Source organism: Phalaenopsis equestris, unplaced genomic scaffold (genome assembly GCF_001263595.1).
Source record: "Phalaenopsis equestris unplaced genomic scaffold, ASM126359v1 Scaffold000593, whole genome shotgun sequence".
Taxonomy (NCBI): domain Eukaryota; kingdom Viridiplantae; phylum Streptophyta; class Magnoliopsida; order Asparagales; family Orchidaceae; genus Phalaenopsis; species Phalaenopsis equestris.
The window spans coordinates 79,897-107,378 of NW_018165033.1; the positions used below are offsets into that span (position 1 = coordinate 79,897).

Sequence of the window (27,482 nt, forward strand, 5' to 3'; positions counted from 1 at the left end):
CGAGCTCAAAAAGTGTATTCGTGTTCGACTCGTTTGCTTAACGAGCTGAACACGAGTTGTTCACGAACGAAGAGTCGTTTTGACAACCCTAATCACGCAGCCATAAGATGTTAAGGGTTGAGACAAGATTTAAAAATTATTGTTTATGTTAAAACATGATTTGAATATAATTTAATAATTTTTATTCTATTTTCTTAAATATTACTTTTAATTGAATATAAATCTTTATAGCCTTGTAGTCAATTAAATTTTTTAAAAATACTGATCATCAATATATATATATATATATATATATATATGGCGTGTTCGACTAGGGCTTGGTTTTGCTCTGGCGATTTTGGCGGCCATGGTTTCCTCTTCTCCGTTTGTGGCTTCATCCATGGTTCCTAGTGAGATCTTCACCTCTTCTCCCTTCCATTTTGTTTTGTTGCTCCTTTTCGGTTTCGATTTTGGGGTTTTTTTATGGCTAAGAGTTTTGCGGAGGGTTTAACGGGGAGTATCTCCCCGAAGATTGGAGGTTCGGGGCTATTCCCGAATTCCTTCATGAGCTTTGCATTTAGAAGGGCATTATAGCTTTATTAAGAAGGCTAGTAAGAAAAATGGTAAATTTGCTTGGTTTGTTTCTGAGGAAACTAACATTCTTGCTTCTTCCTGTCCGTTTTGGTTGGAAAATTTACTTATGGAAATCCTAAGCTCGAAATCATTAGAAGAGAATTTGATGCTTTGAAGTTTACGGGTTTTAGGCAAATCATTTTTTTAGATGGGAGGCACATTTTGATTCAACTTTCTAACGACGAAGATTACACGCGTCTTTTTGCTCGTCGTTTTATTAGAATTGTAGATGGCAATGAAAATTTTAAAGTAGACGGTGGGTTTCGATCCTAAATCAGAGCCGCCCGTTATTCCTGTTTGGATCCGTTTCCCTGGTTTAAAGTTTCATCTCTTTAATCATGAAGTTCTTCGTTAGCTTCTGCTTATGAAAAGCCATTGAAAATGGATGGTCCTACTCTCGCTTTATCAAGGCGATCAGAAGCCCGAATATTAGTAGAATGAGATATTACTCTTCCTTTTGCGACGAAATTTGGATTGGCTCGACACATCAAGGCTATTGGCAGAAAGTGGAAATTGAAAGGCACTCTTACTATTGCTCTCATTCAAATGTTCGGGCATACTCCATCTCATTGTTATCGTTTACAGCCTCAGCTTCGACAGAGTTTTGATCATCCACCACATGGCCCAAGTAATCCCAATATTGTTATTCCTCGCGATAGAGATAATGTTAATCTTGAAATTGAACAAAATGTTGATTCTCTTCCTAGTAACGTTGTTGCTATTGATGAAGAGATTCATCCTACTCTTGTTGAAATTCAGGTTGAGCATAATGATGTTACTTTTCCTATTAATCATGTTGAAGATCATGTTGGCACTATACAGGTGAATCTTCCTTTTTCTCCTGCTTTGAAGGATCCAAATAATTTAGACTCTTCCTCACTTGTGTTGGATGGCAGTGCTCAATTGGATATTAGCTCTGCACTTATTCATAATGAAAATTTACTTCCTGAAGTCGATTTTTCTGCAGCTACCATTGCTTTAGAGGAAGAATGGATGGTTCAAAAGGCTAGCAAAAAGAAAAGAAAACGTAACAATAAACTTATTCATTTAGATAAAGATAATATTATTTCGGATAGCAAGTCCCATTCGGATGGCGAACAAATTGGCACCTCTTCTAGGGCTACTAGAAGGGGAGGCACGAGAAGTAATGTTTAACATCTTGTGTTATCTTGTGTTGGAATGTTTAACATCTTGTGTTGGAATATTAGGGGAGTGGTGGACCCTCCCTCCCTTAATAGATTAAAGAATTTATGTAAGGTCCACAACATTTCTACTTTTGCAGTCCTTGAGCTTTTTGTTTCTATTAATAAAGATCGTATCTTCAGGAGATTTAAGCAGTATAAGTATTTTTGCAATAAAAACAATAAAATTTAGATATTTTGGAAACACAATATAGATCTTGATATTTTCGAAGATGACAAAAAATTTGTGTTGCTTCATTTTAAGCAGGATATTTAAGCTGCTTAGGCTACATTTGTTTATGCTAGCTCTTTGCTTCAAGATAAAAATTATCATTGGCAGAAACTTGCTCTTATGAGAGAAGTTATCTATGATAATTGGTTCGTGGGTGGAGATTTCAACATGATTATGAAACCATCCGAAAGAAATGATAGAGGGTGGTGCAATTCTATGCTGATTGACCGTTTCAATGATAAGATTAATGAGGCTGGTTTATATGATTTAGGTTTTTCGGGTCCTCAGTTTACTTGGAGAAGGGGATCCCTTGCCCAAAGGCTGGATTGTTTTTTTGGGAATCATTATTTCCTAAATTATTTTCATGTTTCTAAAGTGTTTCATTTAAACCACGCAGCATCTGATCATAATCCTATTCTGCTTCCTCTGCCTTCAATCATAAGCCTGCCTCTTATCACTTTAAATTTATTAACATATGGAGCACTCATGAGACTTTTTTTACTCTTATCAAGCAAGTTTGGCAAGTTGATTGCGTTGGTAATCTTTGGTACAATTTGTGACAGCTTCACAAGAAGGTTGCTGCTCATTTATGCAAATGGAATTTAAATGTTTTTGGTAATGTTCACAAGAAGGCGCAGGAGGCCCAAAGAGTGGTTCATAATCTTGAAGCACAGGTTAATAGCTCTCCACAGCTTGTTGAGGAATTCACAATAGCTCACTCTAATCTTCTAGAGGCTATCTCTTTAGAGGAAGGCCTTCTACAACAGAAGGCTAATGATATTTATTTATCCAATGTTGATCGCAACACTAAATATTTTCATGCCTCCATTAACCATAGAAAAGAAATCAACACTATTCTTAACATCCGCACTCCTAGTGGATGTCTGTTAACTCAAGATATTGATATTGGTAAAAGTGCGGTTGATTATTTCACGGATCTCTTTATGTCTAGTTCTCAGGTATCTTTTTGATAATGAACGTGAATATGTCTCCTCCTTTCTCTTTTTGAGGTTCCTACAGAACAGGAAATCTTCTCTGTTTTCAAATATATCAATCCCAACAAAGCTCCAGGACCGGATGGTTTCACTTCTTCCTTTTATGTTACTTGCTGGAATATTATCAAAAAGGAAGTCATCTTTGCTGTGCAAAGCTTTTTTCTTGGGGAAGATCTTGGGAAATACTTCACTTCCTCTTTGATTGTGCTAATTCCAAAAGGAACTGACAAAACTAGTTGGGATAAATTTCGGCCCATCTCCCTCACTTCGGTTATCTTTAAAATATTGAGTAAATTAATGCTTTCCAGGCTTCAACCACTCGTACCTAATATCATCTCGCCTCAGCAATCTGCTTTTGTTAAAGGTCGGGAGATCACTGATAATATTTTACTTGCGCAGGAATTAATTGAAGATCTTGATAAGAAATATCGGGGTGGCAAAATAATTTTTAAACTGTACATCAAAAAGGCTTTCGATACTCTCAGTTGGGATTTCATAATTGTCATTCTTCATGCTCGGGGTTTTCATCACAAATTCATATCTTTAATCTGAAAATGACTTCATAATAATCATTACAGCGTGTTGGTTAATGATACTTATGATTTTTTCTCTGCACATAGAGGCATTAAGCAAGGTGATCCCTTATCCCCTACAATTTTTATAATCGCTTTTGACTATTATAATCGCTTTTGACTATTTATCGCTTTTGACTATTTCTCGCATTTAGTCAAAATGATTTGCAGCACAATAAGATACATACTCAATTCCGTCATAAGTCCAAGGTCATGGTTAATCATCTCGCATATGCAGATGATGTTATTCTTTTCTCTAATGCAAGTAAAAATACCATTAAATTGCTCATGCGAGTTCTTGAGGAATTTCAACAAACTTCTGGCTTAACTTTCAACACAGATAAGTGCAATATTTATTTTGGTAAGAATGTAAAGAGCTCGAATGCTACTTGGGCTATTTCTTTCACAAGATGTCAGTCTGCATCACTTCTCTCAAATATCTTGGAGTTAATCTCCTTAGAGGGCGTCAGAAACAAACTCAATTAGATGAGGTTGTTGATAAAATCAAATCCAAATTGGGGATTGGAGGAATATCTTCCTCTCAAATGACGGCCGTCTCACCTTACTCAGAAGTGTTCTAATCAGTATTCCTATGTATGCTATGCAATATGTATGCTATGCGAAAAGTACTCAGCTTACATTAGAGAGAATGTTTAATCATTTTCTCTGGTCGGGGAGTCATTCTAGGAAGCATTGAACTACTAGGAAGCATTCTAGGAAGCATTGAACTACTTTTAATAAGGTTTGTATGCCTAAGATTGCTGGTGGCTTAGGGATTAAAAGTCTTAAACAAATATCTGATATTAATATGGGCAAGTTGTGGTTCAAATATCGAGCTAATAATTCTTTATGGGCTAATTTCCTTCATCAAAAATATTGTTCTCAACAGCACCCTGTCGTGGTTCAATGGAGGGTGGGTGATTCTAAGATTTGGAAAGTCATTCTTAAAGCAAGAGCTATAGCTAACAAATTTATCTTTTGGGATGTCGGTAAAGGAAAGATTTCGGTTTGGCATGATCAATGGGGTCAGGGGGATGAGGTTTTTTTCTTTACAGTAGGGAATTCCAAATTATTTCATTATTTCTGATTTGTGGCTTCAAGGCAATTGGGATGTACATAAATTAAATGAACTTTTTGGGGTCCAGGCGGCTAGGATTTCTAAACTTCCTATTAAGAATGATATGAGGGATATTCCTTTGTGGAAATCCACGGTTTCTATCTCTCCCACCAACATGTTTTATGCTAATCTTTATCATCAGAAATTGGAGGTGGGGGCGGGTTATTTGGAACAAATTAATTTCACCATCTATTTCTTTTATCTTATGGAGCTTATGGAGGCTTTTTCTTTCTTCTTATGGAGGCTTTTTCTGAATATGTTGCCTTTGGATGATATTTTAAAGCTTAAAGGTTTGAAATTGGTGTCTCAATGCTATTTATGTAAAAGATATTTGGAAACGGCTGTGCACATTTTCTTTCTTTTTCCTTTTGCTGCTGATACTTGGAACAGGTTTGGTAACCATTTTAATATTAAATGGATGAATTCTTCCTCTATTGCTGATTTTCTTAATATTTGGAAAACAGCTACGCATGTGAATACAAGACTTTTTTGGTTCTCTCTTGTGGTTCTTTGGTTCATCTGGGGGGGAGAAATGATGCTAAACATGCTAATATCCTTGCTCACTTTCACAGAGCTTGTCGTGTTCTATGTTTATCGGGTAATACTGTGCCGACAAGGTTGGGTAGGATGGCCATTTTATTTAGATGGCAACCCCCACCTTTGGATTGGGCCAAGTTTAATTTTGATGGTAGTTGGAGCTCTAGCGAGGCGGGCGCGGGGGGCATTTTAAAGAATCACATCAGGCAGTGTTTGTTTTTCTTTGCTTCTCCTATCCTTGCTTCCACTCCTTTGGAGGCTGAAATTTGGGTCTTCTTATCGGCCTTGCAGGTTGTTGCACGGCTTAAGCTTTCTAAAATTATCTTTGAAACGGACTCTCAAATGTTTATTGATGAGTTCTATAAGGCCTCTAAGCCTAGATTGGATTTGCTTGTCATTATGAACTGAATTCGTGATGTTATTCAATAATACAATTTAAATATACAATTGTCCTTTATTTATAGGGAAGGCAATTCACCGGCGAATTGTCTTGCTCAAAAGGGTAGGGAAATTTCTGAGATGCTATACGGGATTCATCCCATAACACAACTTAAACCTTTCATTATGGGTGATTTACTTGAGCTCCCTTTTATCAGAATTTAGTTGCTTGATGGCTTGCATTACAGTCCTTTTCACCTTGTTTTTCGATGGGTTATTTTGTTGGGTTGAACAGCTTCAACTTTTGCTGATCATTGGATGGACTATGCTATTTACGTTTAGCATTTCTCTTCATGCTTTTTTGTGTTTTATGGCTTCAAAAATATATTTGATTATTGAGAACTCTCAAGTTTGGCTTCTGATGGTTTTGAAGAATAGTCTCAAAAACTTATATTATGCATTTTATCACTTTGACGTTTGGGCCTCAGATGGTTTGTCAATTTCTTATTTTGTTGGATGGTTCAGGCAAGCGATTATTATTTTCTTACTTTGTGAATGCCTTCCTCGCTGGAGGATACAAGGAGCCTTTTCTGCTACTTTCCGCAACCAACATGTTTGATTTGTTTGGGCTTCTCTTCTGCTGTGGATTTTGCTCCTCTCTTTTGCAGGTGCTTCGAGACTTTGGTTGGAGCTGTTTTTGGGAGCTATATTGAGGCTACTAGATCGTATCTTGGATGGTTTTTCGGGCTCGGCTCTTCTCGTTTTTTCTTACTTTATGGGTAACATGTATTTGTGTATATGACCTTTTGGTCTTTTTGTTTTTTGTATACATGTATTTGGTTGAGGAACCTCATTTTGGTGTGAGTAATGTAATTTTGATACTTTTATTTTCGAGGTTTCCTTTTCCAATCCATACTATGTACCCGCATTTTTTATTAACATGTAGGGAGGCATATAATGCTCCTTCCCCTAATATATATATATATATATATCCTACAAATCCATAACGTTGACTGCAAGCAAAGCTCATTAATTGAGAATTTTATCTGTATCATACTTGGAATATAACACCACAATAGCTCGCTCCTATAGGAATCCTCAACGGCCAAATTAAAATAAGCACTATTCGATCTCTGGGATACATATATTCAATATTCCTTCTAATGATTAAATATTGTTTAAAGCAATACTTTTCCATCCTCTCTTTTCCATCATGAGGGGTCTTTCGAAGGCCACAAAATTAAAATACACACAAACGGCTTGCTGGTATGCGAAATAAGTAGTTATACAATCTTCATTCAGCAAAAGCCAATAAAAAATAGTATAGAAACACAAAATGGTATCCAGGTGTATCCTGTACAACCGACTCTAACAATTGTATGGATTACATCATCACCTGAAATTGCTAGAAATATGCAATTAACTTTCTCCCATTATATTTATACCTTTGCAAACAAGAAGATCGAAAATCGGTCCGGCAGAGTTCTAGAGTACCTACCTTAGACATTGACGTGAGAATATCAGCCAAGAAGAAGTCAGCAAAAGATATTGCCTGCATGACAAAGGGAGAAATAATACAATTACATTAGTAACAAAACGTTACCAAAAACCATTAAAAGTTGTATGACCTACAACAAACCTAACATTAAACTTTTCTTAGAATATAATTCATATAACCATTAAGCAAGTTCTATTCAATATTCTTTAGTAGCACATGCGACAGCTTCCGCAGATGATAATGAAAAATAGGCTCATCTCCATAAATTTAGATGTTAAGCACGGCTACAGAAAACATAACAAACAAAAAAACATTTAAGGAATCAACTATTACCACCTGAATTCACTATAGGATTATAGAAAAGAATGTGGCTGCAAAAACTGACAATAATTTAGATCTGAATCAAAAACTAGACTTAAGTATTTTGAAAGTATTGTAAATAACATTAATCTATCTATCAAACATTCAAAATTATTCCACTCATGGTTATGATAAACAGGTAGATTTGCAAAATATATTACATAAAAAAAACAATATTCATGAATTTCAATCCTATAATGGCCTAATACTTAAAAGAGACCAATATTCTTTTAGGTTTTCTAAACTTCAGAGTTCCGTTCAGATTTTCTATAAGATGGAATGGAAAGAATCAAAGTCATTGGTATATTCATTAAACCTTTCAGATTCTACTATAAATTATTAAGTAAAAGATGGGGCATAGGGCTATGGCCTTAAGATGATTAGTCATACATAATTTTGGTCTTTTATGAATGAAGACTCACAATAGTAAACATAGAAATCTAGGCATTGAGAGCACGGAGAACATCAAACTCCAAGAAGAGGAATAGATAAAAAGTTATCAAATTTAATTTTAAATAATGAAACAAGGAACAATAAATTAAGCTAATCCATTGACTGAAGACACCATGAAGATCTACAGATATAAACTATAGAAACTTAAGAAAAAAAATACCTAATTAATAGTAAACTCAGTTACGCAAAAAGCAACATGAGAAACTTACCTGTAGTGGAAGAATGATACGCCATAATGTCCTTATGAAGTAGTAACGAGAAGATAGGTAGAAAATATCAAAAGGAAAGATGAAAGCCATCACGAAAATAGCATATAAGATAACCTGCAAATTTCCTACATTATTTTAGAAGGAATTTCGAAAAAAAAACAAAAATAAAGAGAGTTTCAGGGAATTAAAGTATGTTACTGATAAAGAAAAAAACTGACATAGCTCACACACAAAATAATGAGAGAAAAAAATGCATGAGAAAGAAATAGATATTACACTGGTTGAGATGCAGCTAATGAGACTTCGCCATGAGAGTAAAGATACAAATAAGCAGTCATACTTGTTGGAACCACAATGGCCATCCATGTAGCACACTGCACAGGCAAATCAGACAACAATGATGCTTATTAACATTTATATTTTCTGTCCAGAAAATATAGCAAGTCATTTTCTTATTCTTATAGGACTTTCTTATCCTTATGGAACTAAAAGGAAAAGTTAACGAGTGAACAAGAATGAAAAATAACAAATTCAAAAAGTGAGTTCGCTAATTTATTCATAATTTACAAAAGTAGCCAATAAATTTTAACATGAGCATTCAATACTAAAACTTCTCAAATCTTATTACTAATAGCAAAATCTTGCAGAACTATGTAATCATCGTAAGGTTAAAATAAAATGCATCCAACTGGGCAGTACCAAAATTGAATGATTCATCGTCTACAGATTGCAGTAAGAGATATTTTCAATTTAGATGACAGAAGTAGCATGATTATGTTACTGTCAAAAACAAGTTTCAAATCAGAGAAGTTGGGAAGAGAACGACAGAAGGAAGCCAGCCTAAATCAGATCAAAATATGAAGAATATAGACAAAAAAGAAACAACAACAAAGAGAAAAAAAAAAGATACTAATAACTTAAGTTCGTTGTTGAACATATCAAATTCTGAATCTTCTCATACAAATTTTTATTGATTTTCAGATAAACATTACATGAATCGATGGTCCGCAGTAATATTAATAAAGCAAATTACTGGTTTAATATAGAGTATCAAATACGCATGTAGCCTGCTTCATGCATTACAAAATTCGATATTGCCCCGCACGTCAAATCCCAAATGCTAACATGAGGCAGTTTTGCGATTTTTTCTGCATTTAATTCTGTCTTTTCGTTCTTATTTATCACGGTTTTACACTTGTGGAAGGTTGTATTTCATGTTTTGTAAGTTATAGGGGCTCGAACATGCACTTTTGAGCAAGAAACGGCAAATTCATAGGCGCCAAACTAGCATAACCACGCCCAGAATCCGAAATATTATGCCACCTTATCTGTAAGGGCAGTGTGATTACACCTAACTTGGGTGTGACTACGTTGTGTCCTCCATAGCTACAGCATAATGCGGGTGTGACTACGCGTTGCATGGCATGACTACGCCAGGATCGGGTGTGACCACCGCGCCGAGGCTGCTTCTACACTTGGAAAGAATCACCTTACTAAACTTGGACAGAAGCTATAAGAACAGAAGTTAGAGCATGTTTTAGAGGATCTCGGGCAGCTAGAGGACGAGTTTGGAGAGGATTTTGGAGAGTTTAGAATTCCCTTAGGGTTTCTTCTTTCTTGCTAGAGGGATGAAGCCGTGGGGGTTGTTTTTCTTCTTTTATTGTTTTATTATTTTCATTGAGAATATCTCATATACAAGAGGGACTAGCTGTTGCTGAAAAGAGGAAAATCTTGGCTGCAAGTTATTTTTACGTTATATTGCTACTTGCATCATTGATTTCAATGGATTGCCTTGCTTTGATTTTTTTTTCTCCATCAGTAGCTAAATCTCTTTTGTACCTTTGTGATGTAGAATAGTAACTTTTCTTGGTTTTTCAAGCATGTTATCTCCTAATGTTTTCCAGGCTTTCATGTATTCAAGTTGTTGGTTAACCTTCTAGTTTTTGTTTGCTCCTAATCTAGCTAATTAAGACATTAAGGGTTGTCATGAACTATGACTCCTCGTCCCGTAGTGGGATGATTGGGTTAACCAAAAAAAGCTGGTAGAATAGGCATATTCTAATTAGGGTTTTGAAACATAGATAGGGGATCAGAGGAATCTTAGAAAAAATAGTAGGGATAAACGGAACTTAACTTTATGGGCTTATGATTCTTCTTATGACCTAGGTAAAGACTTAAGAAGAAAATTTTATCTTTGGTTCACAGCTATCACGCGTTAGTTGTCACCTTCACGGTAGACAACTATCACTTAGGGAAACACTTAGAAAAACCTTGGAATTCACTACACTCAAGTCACAAATGTAAGAGTCTCATCCCTCTTGAATAATACTAAGAGTCTTGTTTTCGTTTTCCAAGATCTTAATTTAATTTTATGCTTGTTGCTTAGAATTTCAAGATTTGATTTCTAAAAATTTTGATCATGCTAAGCTTGGTGTCTGAAGTTAATAAACTAGAGATTTTTCTGTTGAAATAATTATTAGTTTTTTCCTCGTGAGATCAGTACACGGACTCTAAAACCGCATATTACTTGACAACTATACTTGCATGCTTGGCCACTTACCTCATAGCAACTTTAGATCATCAAGTTTTTGGCATCATTGTCGGGAAAAGGTGTTAAGAATTATTCTGATTTTAAGAAAATTTTAGTTAAACGACTAAGAATCTATGTTTTTAGTGTAACACTCATTGTCAGTCCCAAACTCGGATGTAAAAAGTGGAGGGTTGCGTTAAGTAGTCGACAACCAAAGTAAAATTTGTTGAAAAAATTATGAAATGAATTATTTTGATCATTGTGCAAGTGCTAGGGCGCCCCTTGAGAGCAACGCGCTGTATGATCTGAATACAGTGAAAAGTGTGTTACTATACCGGTGTTTGGTTGTAGTGTCAAAAAAGCAAAGGTTCCCACATTACGGACAGATGCGGGTAAAGAAATTAGTTCATGAAACTAATATTAGGATAGTGTATTAGAATATTAGTACTCTCGCCGCTAAATTAATGAAATTAGTTGATATTATGATTCACAGAAAGATAAATATTTTATATGTTCAAGAAACTAAATAGGTTGGAGAAAGGCTGAGGAGATTGATAACTTATGTTTTTAAAATTTGGTATTCTAATAAGAGTCGCACTAAAAATGATGTAGGTGTAATTATAGATAAGAGTTTGAAACATAATGTTGTAAAAATGTTGTAAGTTGGAGATAAAATTATAGCCCTTAAGATTATTGTTGATACTAAGATTTTTAATATTATATGTGCTTATGGTCCTCAAGTAGTTTTAGATATAGGTTCTAAAGATAAATTCTTGAATGACTTAGAAGACTTAATACAAATGATATCTCTTGAAGAAAGATTTTTTATCGGAAGATATTTAAATGGACATAACGATAGAGTGATAGAAGATTTTAGCAATATTCATGGAGGTTATGATTTTTGAGTGATTAATGAAGGTAGAGTTATATTAGATTTTGCTTTAGCGTATGACTTTGTTATTGCTAATACTTTATTTAAGAAAAGAGATGAGCATTTTATTAATTATAAGAATGAATCTAATAAAACACAAATTGATTATTTTCTTATGAGAAGAAGAGATCGTCAAAAATGTAAAGATTGTAAGGTCATTCCAAGTGAGGATTTATGTACTCAACATCGATTATTAGTTCTAGATTTTAAGATGAGGAGTTGTAAAATAAAGAATACAATGAATCAATTTCATAGAATTAGATGGAAGTACCTAAAAGTCACAAATAAAATTTATTTTTATGAGTAAAATTCAAGATTTAAAACTTTAAAACATTCTTGAAAAAGCAAATTCTATGTTGGATAATATAACAAACACTATTACACAAGTGACAAAAGTTTTATTTGGAGAAGCAAAAGAAAAAATTTCTATAAATTTTCAAAATAGTTGGTGGAGGAATAATAATGTGCAAGAAAAAATAAAATATAAGAACTTATGTTATAAAAATTGGTTTAAATGTAAAAGCTTATAGAACTGGGAAAATCATCAAAAGGGGTCATAGGGAATCTAAGAGAATAATATATGACGTTAAAAATTCTATTTTTAGTGATCTTTATAATAAATTAGATACTAAGGCATGTGAAAAATATATGTATAAACTAAGCAAACAAAGAGAAAATAAAAGTAAAAAATTTAACACAAGTATATTAAAGATGAAAATCAAAAAGTGTTTTTTTTACAAAAGAAATTCAAAATAGGTGAGCGGTTTATTTTGATAAACTTTTTAATGAAGTTTTGAAGAATATGATCAACTTAAGTGATCTTAAAACCGTTAATAATAATAAAATGTTTAATTTTTACCGTCGCATTAGTAATAAAGAAATTGAATAGGCCTTAAAGAAAACTAAGGGTAAAAACTTTGTAGGACTTGATAATATCTTAATTGAAGTGTGAAAATATTTAGGAGATTCGAGGGTTTCTTGGCTCACTAAACTTTTTAATATTATTTTAAAAACTGAAAAAATGTCTGAGTGGAGGAAAGGTACTTTGGTCCCCATTTTTAAGAATAAAGGGGATGCACAAGAGTGTGCAAATTATAAAATAATTAAGTAATTAAGTTGATGTGTTAAGTTGATGTGTCATACTTTAAAGATATGGGAGAGGGTAATTGAACATAGGTTAGGATATAGTACAAAGATTTCTCATAATCAATTTGGATTTATATTGGGCCTGTCTATTATGAAAGCTATACATATATTGAGAGGTTTGATGGAGTAATTCAGAAATAATAAGAAGGATCTACATATTAATTTTATTAATTTAGAAAAAGTTTACGATAACGCTCCAAGAGATATCCTTTGGAGAGTTCTTGAGAAAAAAGACGTTGATATGAGTTATATTCAAGATATGTATACAAGAGCTATTATTGTGTTCGAACAGAAGGAGGATTGACCAAATACTTCTCTATTTCTATTGGTTTACATCAGGGATCGACTTTAAGCCCATATCTTTCTGCTTTAGTTATGGATGGTCATACTGGACATTTATACTGGACATTTACACTGGACATTTACAGGAGGATGTACCGTGGTGTATGCTTTTTGTTGATGGTATCCTTCTCCTGGATAAGACGAGAGAAAAACTCATTTAAAACTGAAATTATGGAGGTTCACCCTGGAGTCCAAAGGCCTTCGTTTGAGTAGAACTAAAATTGAATACATTGAATGTAATTTTATTAGTAGCAGCTCCAGTGACAGAAATGTAACTATGGGTGATTAAATTATTAAAATGAGAGAACGATTTAGATATCTCGGGTCTATTGTTCAAAGTGAAGGTGATATTGATTGGGATGTTATTAATAGAATTCAAGTTGGTTAGTTGAAGTGGAGGAATGCTTTCGCCTGTGTGATAGAAAAATACCGCTTAGACTGAAAGGAAAATTTTATAAGATGGGGGTGAGACCTGCAATGCACTATGGCGCTGAATGTTGGCCTTTAAATGGACAAAATTAGAGTCGTCTTAGATGGTTTGGTCACATTAAACGTCGATCATTTGATGATCCGATTAGAAGAGTAGATGTTTTAGATTCGACTTTTAAGAAAGACAGAGGTAGACCTACGAAGACTTGAGCATATTGTATAAAAAATTAACTTAATTTACTAGAATTAAATGAAAATATGACACTAAATAGGACGCAATGAAAAAAGAGGATTCATGTAGCTGACGCCACTTAGTGGAATAAAGGTTTTGTTGTTGTTGTTGACTAAGAATCTATTTTTTGCAATTTTGGTTTTCCGTTTGTTTTTCTAGTTTTATTGTTATTTGTGTTGCACTTGCATATTACTTCGTCAGTTTTTCTGTTTCTTTTTCTAATTGATGTTCAGCAAGGGAAATTGACCATGAGAGCCAATTGATTAGGAAACCACTTTTGATATTCTGAGGTCAATGAGAATTCCCCAAGATTTAAGTGGCGATCATTGGCATAGGATTGATGTAGTGGACAAGATGGTGTCCAGCCAATTTGTTGAAACTTTGGAAGAAGACCATTAGAGCATTTAAAGTTTAAGAATGGAGAGATATCTAAGGAAGAATTTGCTCTACTGCTAGAGGGAAACCCTAGAAACTATAGGGAGAGATTTGAGCTACAAGACACCACCATAAATGCCAAGTTCCTAATGTCATCCACAGAGGTAGCTCTTGAACTGGAATTGAAAGTCTTGTCAAGTCACATCAAATATGCATATTTAGGAGAGCCTTCGGTGTTATTTGTGATCATTTCAGCAGATTTGAGTGAAGTTCAAGAGGAAAAATTGATGAGGGGGCTTAGGACATTTAGAAAAGTCTTTGGGTAGACCATAGCTGAAATAAAAGACAAGCCCATCCTTGAGCATGTATAAGACTTTGATGGAAGGAAATTCACCTAAAGCTGACCCTCAGAAGGAAATGAATCTTGTAATGAAGGTAGTGAAGGAGGAAATCTTGAAGGGATTAGATGCAGGCATAATCTACCTCAACTCAAATATTGTCTAAGTCTGCCCTACTCACTGTGTACCTAAGAAGGGGGGGAGCGAAAGTAGTAGAAAATGAGCTAAATGAGTTGATACCCACTATAACTGTCACTAGATGGAAGACTTGTATTAACTATAGGAAGTTTAATGCAGCCACTAGGAAAGACGATTTTACTCGACCCTTTCTGAACCTGATATTGGTTAGGCTAGTTGGCCACCCTTTCTACTGCTTCCTAGATGATTATTCAGGATACCCCGTGCACTAGTCCCTATGCGAACTTTGCTTTTAGAATGAAGTTCTTTAAACTTTGCAATGTGTCAGTCATTTTTCAGTGTTGCATGATGTCCATCTTTTCAGACCTAATTGGGACTAAGAGATTTTCATGGATGACCTATCTTTATTTGACAGCTCGTTCGACTCAAGCCTGAACCACTAGGAAACAACATTTTCCCCGGCCCTTTCTAAATCAGATGTTGGGTAAACTAGTACGCCACCCATTCTACTGCTCCCTAAATGACTATTCAGGATACCACAAGATTTCTATCGCACCTGAGGATTAGGACAAGACCCCATTCACTAGTCTTTATGGGACCTTTTCCTTTAAAAGGCTGTCCTTTAGACTCTGCAAAGTGTCAGCCATTTTCCACTGTTGTATGATGTCCATCTTTTATGACCTGATTGTGCTAGGATAGGAATTTTCATGGATGACTTGTACGTATTTGACACTTCGTTCGACTCATGTCTGAACCATCTTGCAATAGTGTTGTAAAGGTGTGAAGAGACCAATTTGGTGTTGAATTGGAAAAAGTGTCAATTCATGGTCACTAAAGGGATAGCTTTTTTGCAACAATATTTCTGAAAAGAGGATGGAGGTAGGTCCAGTCAAGAATCACTTGATAGAAAAGTTTCCCTCACCCAATTTTGTGAACAGGATTAAGAGTTTTTTAGGGCACACTGGATTTTACCAATCGATGCCTTAAAAACTTTTCTAAGAACACAAAATTTTTATGCCATTTGTGAACGTTCCCTTCCATTTTGATGACGCTTGTCTAGCTACATTTAAGGCTTTAAGAGACAAATTAGTCACCGCACTTGTGATTGTTGCACGGGACTGGGGGACGCCATTAGAGTTGATGTGTGACAAAACTGATAATGTCGTAGGAGAAGTTTAAGGCTAGATGAGACAAGGATTTTCATGTCATATACTATGTCAGAAGGACCCTCAATGATACCCAGGTGAATTTCATCACTACATGGAAGGAACTATTGGTTATAGTATTTGCGTTTGAAAATTTTAAAGTCTACTTGATAGGAACACAAATCACGGTGTACATCGATCACACTGCTATCAGATATTTTTTAGCCAAAAAAATGCAAACCCCGTTTGATCCGATGGGTCCTTTTGTTACAAGAATTTGATATTAAAATTGTGGCTTGAAAAGGTACGAAAAACTAGGTAACCAATCACTTGTCTAGACTGAAGCAGAACAATTCATCAGCATTTCTATGGATCAAATCCCGTGGTATGCTGACATCATGAACTTCATTGTCAGCAGGATCGTTCCCTACGATCTAATCTACCACCAAATGAAATAGTTTTTTTCTAAGGCTAAATTCTACTATTGGAAAGAGTCATATCTTTTTAGAAAGTGTAAGGACCGGATTCTTAGGAGATGTGTCATTGGATAAGATTAACGATATCATTAGTACTTATCACAATGATGAATCTAGGGGTATTTTGGAGGATTTAAAATTGCAGCTAAGGTGTTGCAATCCGGATTTTATTGGTTTACCCTTTTTAACGATATGAATATGATAAAACTTGAAAAAAATATCACAAGGTAGGCAATATTTCTAAGAGATGAAAAACCCATGGATTTCACTTTCAAAGTAGAGATTTTTGATGCTTTGGGAATGACTTTATAGGACCCTTCATAACTTTCTTAGAAAACATTTATATTTTGGTAGTAGTAGACTATATCTCCAAGTGGATTGAGGTCGTGGCATTGCTTAGTTGTAAGTGTTGGAGTGTTCTGAAATTTTTAAAGCACATTTTTAGTCGATTTGGAACACCTATGGTGAATATTAGTGATAGAGGCAACCATTTTTGTAACAAAAAGATCGATACATAAGTTGTCAAGTTTGGGATTTACACACATAAGATTGCTACTGTTTACCACCCATAGACCAATAAAGTATCTGAAATTTCTAATCAAGAAACCAAGAGGATCATAGTGAAAACAGTCAAACCCAGTCAAAAGGAATGGTCCCTTAGGTTTGATGAGGCATTACAGGCTTATAGGACTGCTTTCAAGACACCGATAGGTTTGTCATCCTATAGATTGATCTTTGAAAAGGTCTGTCATCTGTCAATAGAATTGGAACACAATGTGTAATGGGAATTCAATTATAACTTGAAAGATGTGAGAGAAATTTACTACAGTTAAATGAATTGTAAGAAATTAGACAAGAAGCCTATGAAAATGTCAAAATTTATAAAAACAAAATGAAGAAATGACATGATCAGAAGCTAATTAGAAAAGAATTTCAACTTGCACAAATGGTTTAATTATATAATTCACAATTGAAATTAGTTTTCAGAAAATTAAAGTCTAGGTGTTTGGGACCTTTCACTATAGTTAAAGTATATCCATTTAGAGTAGTAGATAATTAGAATTGGAAGACATAATATTTTCAAAGTTAACGACCATAGGTTGAAGTTGTACCTAAGAGGTGATAGGAATGATCCTAAAGAGATCCTGATGTTGGAATCATACAGATACAAGATCTAATATCGTCTAGTTGATAACATTAAACTAAGTGTTATCTTGAGAGAAAATCCAAACATTATCTTAGGATATGATCGATTTGATAGTTGATTTGCTTTGAAGCTGATTTTGCTTGTGATTGTCATGTGTAGTTATGATTTTCATCTTGTTTGTTGTGTGTTATGTACTTGGTCCCTCTACAAAGTAGTTGGTCCCAGTCGGTGGGGTAAGAGAGTTGAAAACACCATAAGAAAATTATTTGGAATCATACAGATACTAGGTCTAATATCGTCTAGCTGGCAACGTTAAACTAAGTGTTATCTTAAGAGACAATCCAAGCATTATCTTAGGATATGATCGATTTGATAGTTGATTTGCTTTGAAGCTGATTTTGTTTGTGATTGTCATATATAGTTATGATTTTCATCTTATTTGTTGTGTGTTATGTACTTGGTCCCTCTACAAAGTAGTTGGTCCCAGTCGATGGGGTAAGAAAGTTGAAAACACCATAAGAAAATTATCTGAGTTTTAAATATAGTTTGAGGCTTCATTAGTGTGTGGGATGTAAAAAGGTCCTGGGAGAAAATCCATGGTGAAAAATCTCTGGCTTGAACTTACTCACGCCTGTTTTCAGCATGACTACCCCGGTTCAGGCGTAGACACGCCTAAGGCTCACATAACCACTCTAAGCAACTCGAGAGGTGTAATTACGCGAAAGTATAGTGTGACCACACTACCTCGTATAACAGTGCGGCGTAGCCACCTAAAGCTAGTGTAACCCCTCCTTCGAAACTCCGCTTCTAGCGCTATGTCGATTCGAGCATAACTACATCATCGACTATTTAAAGCCGATTTTCACGTGAATCGCTCAATTTCACACCGAGCTCCTCCTTTGCGTAGCCACGCTCTCCCACACTGCATCTATATCCACAATGCTTCAATATGTTGCTGAAGAAGCCGATAAAAGTGAAGATAGATATGGAGGAGGTTAGATCCTAGGAAATATCGTGAGTTTAAGCAAGATCTAGAGGAGCTTAGAACTTTCACGTAATTGCTCTAGCTTCGGTAGGTTTCACATTTTTCCAGCCACCTCCCTGACATTGTTTGTCCTAGCTTCGGTCATCTCTTCCATGGCCCTTTACACGAAGGGTTGATGTGAGGAAGGATTTGATAGCAAGCCATTTATGAGTCTTGTCGCTTCCCTGAGTTACTCCAACCCTGTGGCTAACAAAAAGTAGATCCCTGAGTGATGTTTCCAGGTCCTGGGGGGAAGGGTAGAAGATAAGCTGGTGAGTAGTGGTTCGGAGAGATTTTGTTACACGGCCGCTCCCGATGTAGTCCACAAGGTCTACACGAATGAGAAAGAAATCGAGGTCGGGCGAATCTTCGAGCAAGGAAATACATATTGTTCGACCTTACCATGATCAACAACCTCTACGACCTTCGCGACCTCCCTAATCGTGACTATGATAGCTTGCTCTCTCCTAACTACCTGGAGATCATTGACTTCCTTATTGACTCCACCAGTCAATAGAAGACTAGAACTGGGGATGACGGGGAGAGTATCGTCAACTTCCCTCTCATGGACCTGAACCTCACATCTTAGGCCCCGCAATAATTTATTAAAGTCTGCTTCCTCCTAACCACAAGCCTCACTGATGTCACTAGGGACTGAGCAGTAAATAATTTTTTAATTCAACACGGGAAGAAGATAGATGTAGGAAAAGTGATTTACCAGTCCATAGTAGCGGCGAAACCACTGTAGGGTTAGGTCACCCCACACCCAGTACCTCCCTATGCGCGAACGAGGCGATTTTTGGAGAGGACAATGTGGAGTTATTACACCCCCAGAAACCCATCACCGAGCCTTCGGCGTCCTCTAATGGCTTAATGCCAATGGTTTCTTGCGTGCTGGGGACAGTTCCTCTTGACATCGCAAGGCTCCGCGTCCAAACCCCTCTATCGCCGAGCTGGTCGAGCGATTGGAGGCATTGGCGACCACTCAAGGTGTCATGGAGTGGGAGCTTCACGACCTGCACGAGAAGTCACATATCTATGCCACCCAACTTCCACGCCAGATGAATACATGCACCAGTGCTTCTCGTCGCTATGGGGGCTATACCTAACCGTGTCACTCCTGTCATCGCTACAATACCAGATCTATGGCACAGGAGCTGACCAGATGAAGTGATAGTGAGTAGTTGGGGAGTTGGACTATTGTATTTTTGTGATGTGTATGGATTGTTGTTGTTCCATTGGCTTCGCTAATCTTTAAGATGTGATATTGGCCATATGATCTTTTTTACTTGTTTGAGCTACATGTGCATTTTCGCTTTTGATTTGCTGTTGTAATGTTTCTATTATATGTGATATGCAATGGATCTTATTACATGTTCTGTTTTACATTACCTACACTTGCTTCATTCAGATCAGTACATTCTCATGACATGCATGGGATTGAAAATATTTTGTTTTTTTGGGTTGAGATTGATGCATATAGACTTGCAGTAAAGTACTTCTCATATTTGAATTGTAGATAACACTTTTAATAGTGGCTCATGTTAGGAATCCTGATATTTGAAAAGGGATTATACAATAACATCATTAGAATGTGAATACTCATTAAAGAGGGATTTGAATTAATGTCCAAATAGCTTAGTCGTACATTTTAACAAACTTCACCTGAACCTAAAATATCTCAGAATAATTAAAAGAATGTAATCAAAATATTAGCAGTGAACCAAAGTTGTTAAAACCTTTTAGTTGTTAACTCAACCAAGTTGACAAAGTCTTAACTTTTAACTGGATTATAATCTTAACTTTTAACTGGATTATAATATGTGAAAGTTTGCACTAAGAAGAATTTGAGAATTATTAAGTATGAGAAATTGGACAATTACAATCTTTAAAAAAGATTGACTCAACCATATTTAGTAAGTCTCCGAAAAAATTGGAAAAAGAAAAAAAAAAGTTAAAAAAGTTAAAAAAGGTGTAATGTTTGATCTAAAAGAAAAATCAACAAGTGGCCAAACTGCCTGAGAAGAAGCTTAAGGTGAGCCTAAAGGCTAAAAATTGGTATCCAAGTTATCTCTTAATTAATAAAACTTGAAGACTCGCTTAATGAAATTCTTAGAATATTATATTAAAAAAAAAACATTAAGGGTTGTTAAGTTGGTTGGGTGACTCCTAATTGATTTCAAAATTTTTTTGAGAAATGAAAATAATTCAATCACACTGAATTAAAAGTTTTTTTATTCACTTAGGCTCAAAAGACGAGGAATTAAATAAAAGGGATGTGTTTAAAACTTAATAAAAATTCAACCCTGAAATGGTGTTTGCATATTTTTTATTGCATTTATATAATCTTATTCACTTAGGCTCAAAAGACGGGGAATTAAATAAAAGGGATGTGATTAAAACTTAATAAAAATTCAACCCTGAAACGGTGTTTGCATATTTTTTATTGCATTTATATAATCTAGATAAAAAACCAGAATTGATACATGAGAACTACGAAAGTCATTTGAGTCCTAGCTGTAATATGAGATTACTAAAAGGGCAGGTAACGGATAAGTTTAAGGGAATTGACATGATGTAATTTCACGTATTTTTCCTGCATTTAATTCTGCATTTTTCTCATGTATAATGATTTTACATTAGAAAAAATTTATTTTCAGTCTTTTTGCATGTTACAAGGGCTCGAACGCGTATTTCAGAGCGAGAAAATGGCGAATTCATAAGCACCAGAACAGTGTAACCATGTCTAGAATCAATGTAATTACATCGCTCTCTATGTAAGGGCGGCTTGATTATGCCCAACCTGGGTTTTTACACCCTCATTGTTAGCTCCTCATGATGTGCTCCATATTTCTAATTGTCTTGCAACTTGTTGTCCATTAATAAATTTACCTTTGATCATTAATGTAAAACTAATTTCTATCCTTCTTGCGGTGAGTTTCAAGAATTGATCACTGGGAGAATAATTGACAGTGTTAATGAAAAAAATTGATTTTATTATTTTGAATATGGACTTGACCCGAAGAGACAGTAAAAATACTAGTTTAATTCCATTTTTTTTTCCAAAAACGATGATATTATGTCATGGCATTTTATATTGGGTCATCCTAATATACATGCTTCCTAGTTTATTCCAGAATAAAAATATATCCTACTTTCAATGTAGAATATGTCAGTTTGTTAATATAGTGTCTTTTCCTCCACAAAACATACAAAACAACTACATTATTTAGTTTTATTCATAGTGATTTGTGAGGTCCTTATAAAACTCATACATCTTATGGGAAAAATAGTTTGTGACATTTACTGATAATCACATAAAATTGAGTTGGATTTTCTTAATAAAAAAAAATCTGAATTGGCAACTATTTTCAAAAACTTCTACAACACAATTCAAACACAAATTAAAAATACTATTCAAATATTAAAAAGTGATTGTGACCGAAAATCTTTCAAAAATATTTTTGGGAAGAAAGTCCATCAAAACTTTTGTGTCGACCATTTCACAATAAAATTGTGCAGCTGAAAGAAAAAAAACAAACATTATTAGAAGTGACTCGAGCATTATTATTTACCAATCATGTGTCAAAATAACTATGGAATGAAATCATTCTTATGGCTACATTCCTCATAAATAAAACATCCAATAAAATTTTTAAACCTTGAAATATCTTTTGATATTTTTTCATAGAAAATATCCAACAAATGGGCTCTCATCTTCTTTATCTTTAATGATATTTGAATGTACTGCATTTATTCACATTCAAGATAATAATCAAGAAAAAATTAAACCCTGGGCTGAAAAATATGATTGATGTTTATGCTCCTAATCAAAAGGAGTATAAATATTTTGATTATATTTCTAAGAAAATATTTGTTATCATGGAAGTTACCTTTTTTTTAATTACAATCATTTTTCTTATCATCTTGAGGGAGGATGCAAAACAAAGATTTGACTATTATTTTTCAAACTTTTTCAAACTGAGGGCCCGTTTGACATTTTGAAAACGCCACCTGACTGTTTGTTTTTCGCGTTTGAGGCGTGTTTCTAGGAACGACGTTTCTTATTTTTTATTACACGCAGACCGCAGGATATATCCCCACGATCCGCGTTCGGCCTCCAACCTTTTACTCCCCTGCCCTCGCGAAACAGTCCTGCATCCCTACCTTTCCTCTTTCGAAGGCGTCGATCATGCCTCCGTCGATACCCGAATTCACTCCGCAGGTAAGGAATCTCTTCTCCTCCCTCCAATCCTCCCTCTTCTCCCCCATTTCGCCGAAAGCCTTCTTAAATTTGGATGATCCATGTGTTCTTTGTGGTGAATCTATAAGTGTTTAGTGGCTAAAAACCTAGATCCAGTTGTTGGGAAATGAGTATTGCTGGTGAAAATGTAGATCCACTTTTTTTCTAAAATATTTGAAGCATCGAGAATGATTCCACAAATATTTTACGTGCTGCGAATTATACATGGTTCTCTCTCTCTTTCTCTCTCTGTAATCTTCTCTTCTACTCATTCTCTCTCTCTTTCTCTCTCCGTAATCTTCTCTTCTACTCTAAAACTGAGTGTTTTTTTCATGTTAGAGTGGGATTGTATTTGATCCATGAAAAAATGTCTGATCTTTGATTTTTACTTACTGAAATTTTTTAAGCATCGAGAAGGATTCGTTTGTTGTTCATATGTTCTCAATGTCAAGAAAAAATTTCTGAGGCAATTAAAAATTTGAGACATCTTCCATATTTGAATCTTGTTGTACGCATTACTCATATGCCAAGATCTATACGCAGTCTTTATCATTTGCAGTTCATAATCTATGACAAGTTATTTTGGGGATTTTACCCTGATGATTTCTTGCCTGGCAATGCGAGTGATCTTTCTAATCTTCGTTACTTGCAATTGCCGAAGAGTGTATTTTCTAGTGTACTTGGTATTGGGAAATATATAAAGTTAATCTTTTGTGATCCCAGCAACAGGTTTTAAGTAATCTTTGGCAATCGAAGCTTGTTTTGCCTTTCAATGAATTACTATTGGTATATATTAACAAGCAGTATGAAACACACTTCACCGGGTTTTGTTCTTTTTACAATGATCCACAACATGAACGTTTGTTATTAGTACTTCAAATTGTGTTTTGTCTGCTTGCAAGTATAATGCAGACCCGATTGTGCGGGAAAAATGAGTTAGAAGCTTTAATATGCTCACTTCTTAAGTACAATTTTTCTCTTGAATAGTATTAATTCATGCTAGCTCGTTAATCTCACAGTCAAAATGAGTAAACCTAAAGATTATGGATCATCGGTCATGTGAGATAAAGTGACCACCCTTACATTTTGTGATTTCTGTCTGAGGGAAGTCGAGTTGGGTGATAGGCCGACCACCTATTTTAATAAAGAAAGTTAGCAGAATCTTATTACTAAAGTCAAGGAACTGACCGGAAGGAATTACGATCAGATGAAACTAAAAAACAAGTGGGACCAATTAAAAAAAGATTGAAATTTTTGGAAAGAACTCAAAAGATGATCAACGGGATTGGGTTGGAATCCACTTAAGAGAACAATTGATACACCAGAAGAATGATGAGCTGAGATATTAGAGGTAAGTACATATCTAAATTTGTTGTTTGCATTGATTGCTTCTTTGAAAATATTTTTACTAATAATCTCTCTTTTCTAATACAGACAGTGCTGGAAGCAAAAAAATTCAAACTTAGCGACATTGATCCAGTATTCGAGGAAAAGTTTGATGGCATGTTCACTGGTGTTGCCGCTACCGTAGCTCATGCTTTCACCCCAAATGATCAGGGTTTTGCTGGTCTAACACAGGACATGGAAACCGAGCATATAGGTGAGTCAGGAGAATGTCCCAGCCAACTCCACACAGATGTTCAAAAAACAGGTGGGACAAAGCGTCCCAGAGCGAAAAAAAAGAAAATTGGAGCCGCATTTGTCAGAGGTTCCATAGAGTAGCTACTTGAATCCTGCAAAGCGAAGTTTGCACCACCAAAGGACTGCTCAATTCAGGACTATCTTCAGATCCTAAAAACATATCCCGGTGTTAAGAAAGACGAACCTATGTATTTAAAATATATAAAATTGTTAAGGAACTCCACTCGCAGACAGTTTTTTGCGAATTTGGACTCAAAATTCCGACTCCCTTATTTGCGCTCTTTCATCAATGATTGATTCTTTATGGCATTAGGTTTTATTTTAGTATCGATCATTGTTATCTTTATGTGGACTCTTTACTTTTTTGTATTAGTATTTACAGCTACCATGCTACCATCTATGTATCGTTCCTATTAACTCAAGTTACAAGTTAATGTTTATCATTAAGAAAATATCATTTTCCATATTTTGTAGAATGAATGAAGAACTTAACCACAACCGCAAAGTCGCTCTCGTCCTCATCTTGCTATACAATTACTACCATACATACGTTGATCGAACTCCATGTATGACATCGAGTCATATTGGAGATAGATGGGTCAGTGAGTTGTTACGGGGCCACCCTACATGATTTGCCAACATAATATGTATGACGAAAGAGACATTTATCGACCTGCTTAATGAACTTTGGAACATTCATGGATTACACGGCTCATCAAGAACAGCTGTCAGAGAGGTCTTGGCAATTACCCTGTATATCTTATTCCAAAATGAATTCATTAGAGGAGCTATATAGCGATTTCAACATTCCTCGAAAACAATCAGTAGATATTTCTCCGTTGATTTGAATGTGCTTGTGAGTTTGACATACAAGATAGTAAAGCCCGATGACCCAACGTTTCAGCCTATCCCACAAATTGCAAATAACTCTCGATACATGTTATTCTTCAAGATACTTTCTTAACATAAATTTCATTTTCAAAAAAGATGTAAATGTTAAATGGTAATGGAGTATTTTCTGAACCACAGGGCTGTATTGGAGCTATTGACAGAACACACGTCAATGCACGGCTATCTCCTATAGACAAGGTCGCTTACATCGGCCGTTGTGGATCCCCAACACAAAATGTCATGGTCGTGTGCGATTTCAATATATTTTTCACCTTTGTGATAGCTAGATGGGAAGCTAGCGCACACGATAGTTGTGTTTTCAAGTTTGCTACTAGAAACCGAACACATGGATTCTCTTACCCACCTCCAGGTACGTATATGTGACAACTAATTTTCGTTATGTACTTCCACTTCTAAGTAACATGACGCAACAGGTAAGTACTACTTGGTCGACGTCGGATACCCCTAACAGAGGAGGTATCTTAAGTAGTATCTAGATACAAAGTATCATATCCCAGATTTTGAAAGTTCAAGAAGTGTAGCACATGACAAAAAAGAATTATTCAACAAAAGATATTCATCCTTGCAAGGCATGATCGAACGATCCTTCGGAGTCTGGAAGAAAAAATGAGTTATATTGCGTGATATGCCCATTTACCCATTTTCAAAGCAGGTCCAGATAGTAGTGGCCACCACGACACTACACAACTTTATTTGAAGGCATCCCTCAAGATCGAATGCAGAATTTGCCGTGGTTGAAGCGTATTTAATGCAAATCCCCCCCCCCCCCCCCCCCCCCAATTCTATGTGGGACGCACCACACCATAGCATGAAATGGATTCACTTGAAACACACACGAGATAGTGAAGGGGCATTGGAAATGACAGTTTTGAAAGAGCGAATAGCATACGACATTAGCCAATCATGATTTATCTTGTCTTATTGTTTCAATGTCGATTGTAACATTTGCACGATAGATTGCAAGAAGAGATATTATGTTTCATTTACTAGATGTCTAATTAGATGTTAAGTAATGTTATTTAAAGCATGGAAGAACATTTCATTCGAACAACTATAATCAGTTTTTCATTCTTCTAACTACTATGTTGGAATGTTGATGATACAGTAGGAAAATTTTCTGTTCTATGTTTGGCAGGTTGTAATTTATGACAAACATACAAAGTGTTAGTAGTATTTTATTCATAAACCAGTTTTATGAGTAGGGTATTGACATAACTGACGCTTTAAATAATTATTTGGCATGAGTATATTGTTGGATGAAGTGGGTGGACCAGCTCTATTCTTCCACTTTCATACAAGTTCAGTTTTCTCTGTTGTTTTATTTAGGATGACCATGATCGATTCTTTTTTTTATGGTAATATATGATGAGCATGTACAAAGTTTTGTTATATTATGCACCAAAAATATATTCATTTTTAGACCTATATTTTATAATTATTTTTGGTGATATTGCGCTTTAAAGTAAGGTATTTTTTATATTTTGTTGTAGGTTAACTATTTTTAAAACTTGAAGCAAAAAGGAAGCAAAAAAGACGGAATTTGGAGTCAAAATGGCAGTTTGGAAAAATGTTTAGCGCCGACAGCGCCAGCATGAAACGACGCATGAAACGGAAGTTCAGAATATCGTGGTCGCCGACGGCGCCACTTAACAAAGAGCACAGAATTAAAATTCTGCCACGGGCACCGACGGTGCCACTTGACAAAGAACACAGAATTAAATTTGGGTCACGAGCGCCTACGGCGCCAAGATCGGTGCTGGGCAAAATTCTAAAAGATTCGATGAATTTGGACGGTTTTTAAAGTTATTTGAGGCACCTCTTAGAAAACCGAAATTATGCTTTATTTAGAGCGAAATTTGCTCAGAAAAAGTGGTAGTTAGAGGGGGCTAGAGGGTAATTGAATTTACTTGAGTGTTCTATTGTTTAGTGTGGTGTGATTTTCTCCTAAGAGTTGTTAAGAGAGAGGGAGAAGTGAGAGATTTCTTCTTCCATACATCTTTAAAAAGAAAATCAAGTGTTGTAAAAACAGAAAGAATTCAAGAGAGGCTACAAGGGATTTACTTTGAGAAAGAGTTACAGATAAGTGGTGTTTGTTTATTATTATTATATAAATTTTCTTTTATTCATGAAATTCATATTTTGTTGTATCTTTCCCATGTAGGGCTGTAAACGAGCCGAGCTTGAGCGAGCTCAGGCTTGGCTCGTGTTCGGCTCGTTCGAAATAGCTCGTGTTCGAAATTAGCTCGTTTTCGAAATCGGCTCGTGAACAGTGTGTTCGTGTTCGGCTCG

The 27,482-nt window shown here is 35.4% G+C and overlaps 1 protein-coding gene across 8 annotated transcripts in view; it reads right to left on the reverse strand.

The window, feature by feature from the left end:
- The window catches only part of LOC110029549 (SPX and EXS domain-containing protein 5-like), an 80,249-nt gene that overhangs the window by 12,997 nt on the left and 39,770 nt on the right, over positions 1-27,482 (reverse strand). For all 8 annotated transcript variants that reach the window (XM_020731885.1, XM_020731887.1, XM_020731889.1 and 5 more), the window contains 3 exons: positions 8,423-8,518; positions 8,145-8,258; positions 7,123-7,176 (listed from right to left, as the gene is read on the reverse strand). In XM_020731885.1, the coding sequence (XP_020587544.1) occupies positions 7,123-7,176; positions 8,145-8,258; positions 8,423-8,518 (264 nt within the window). The remainder of the gene's footprint in view (positions 1-7,122; positions 7,177-8,144; positions 8,259-8,422; positions 8,519-27,482) is intronic.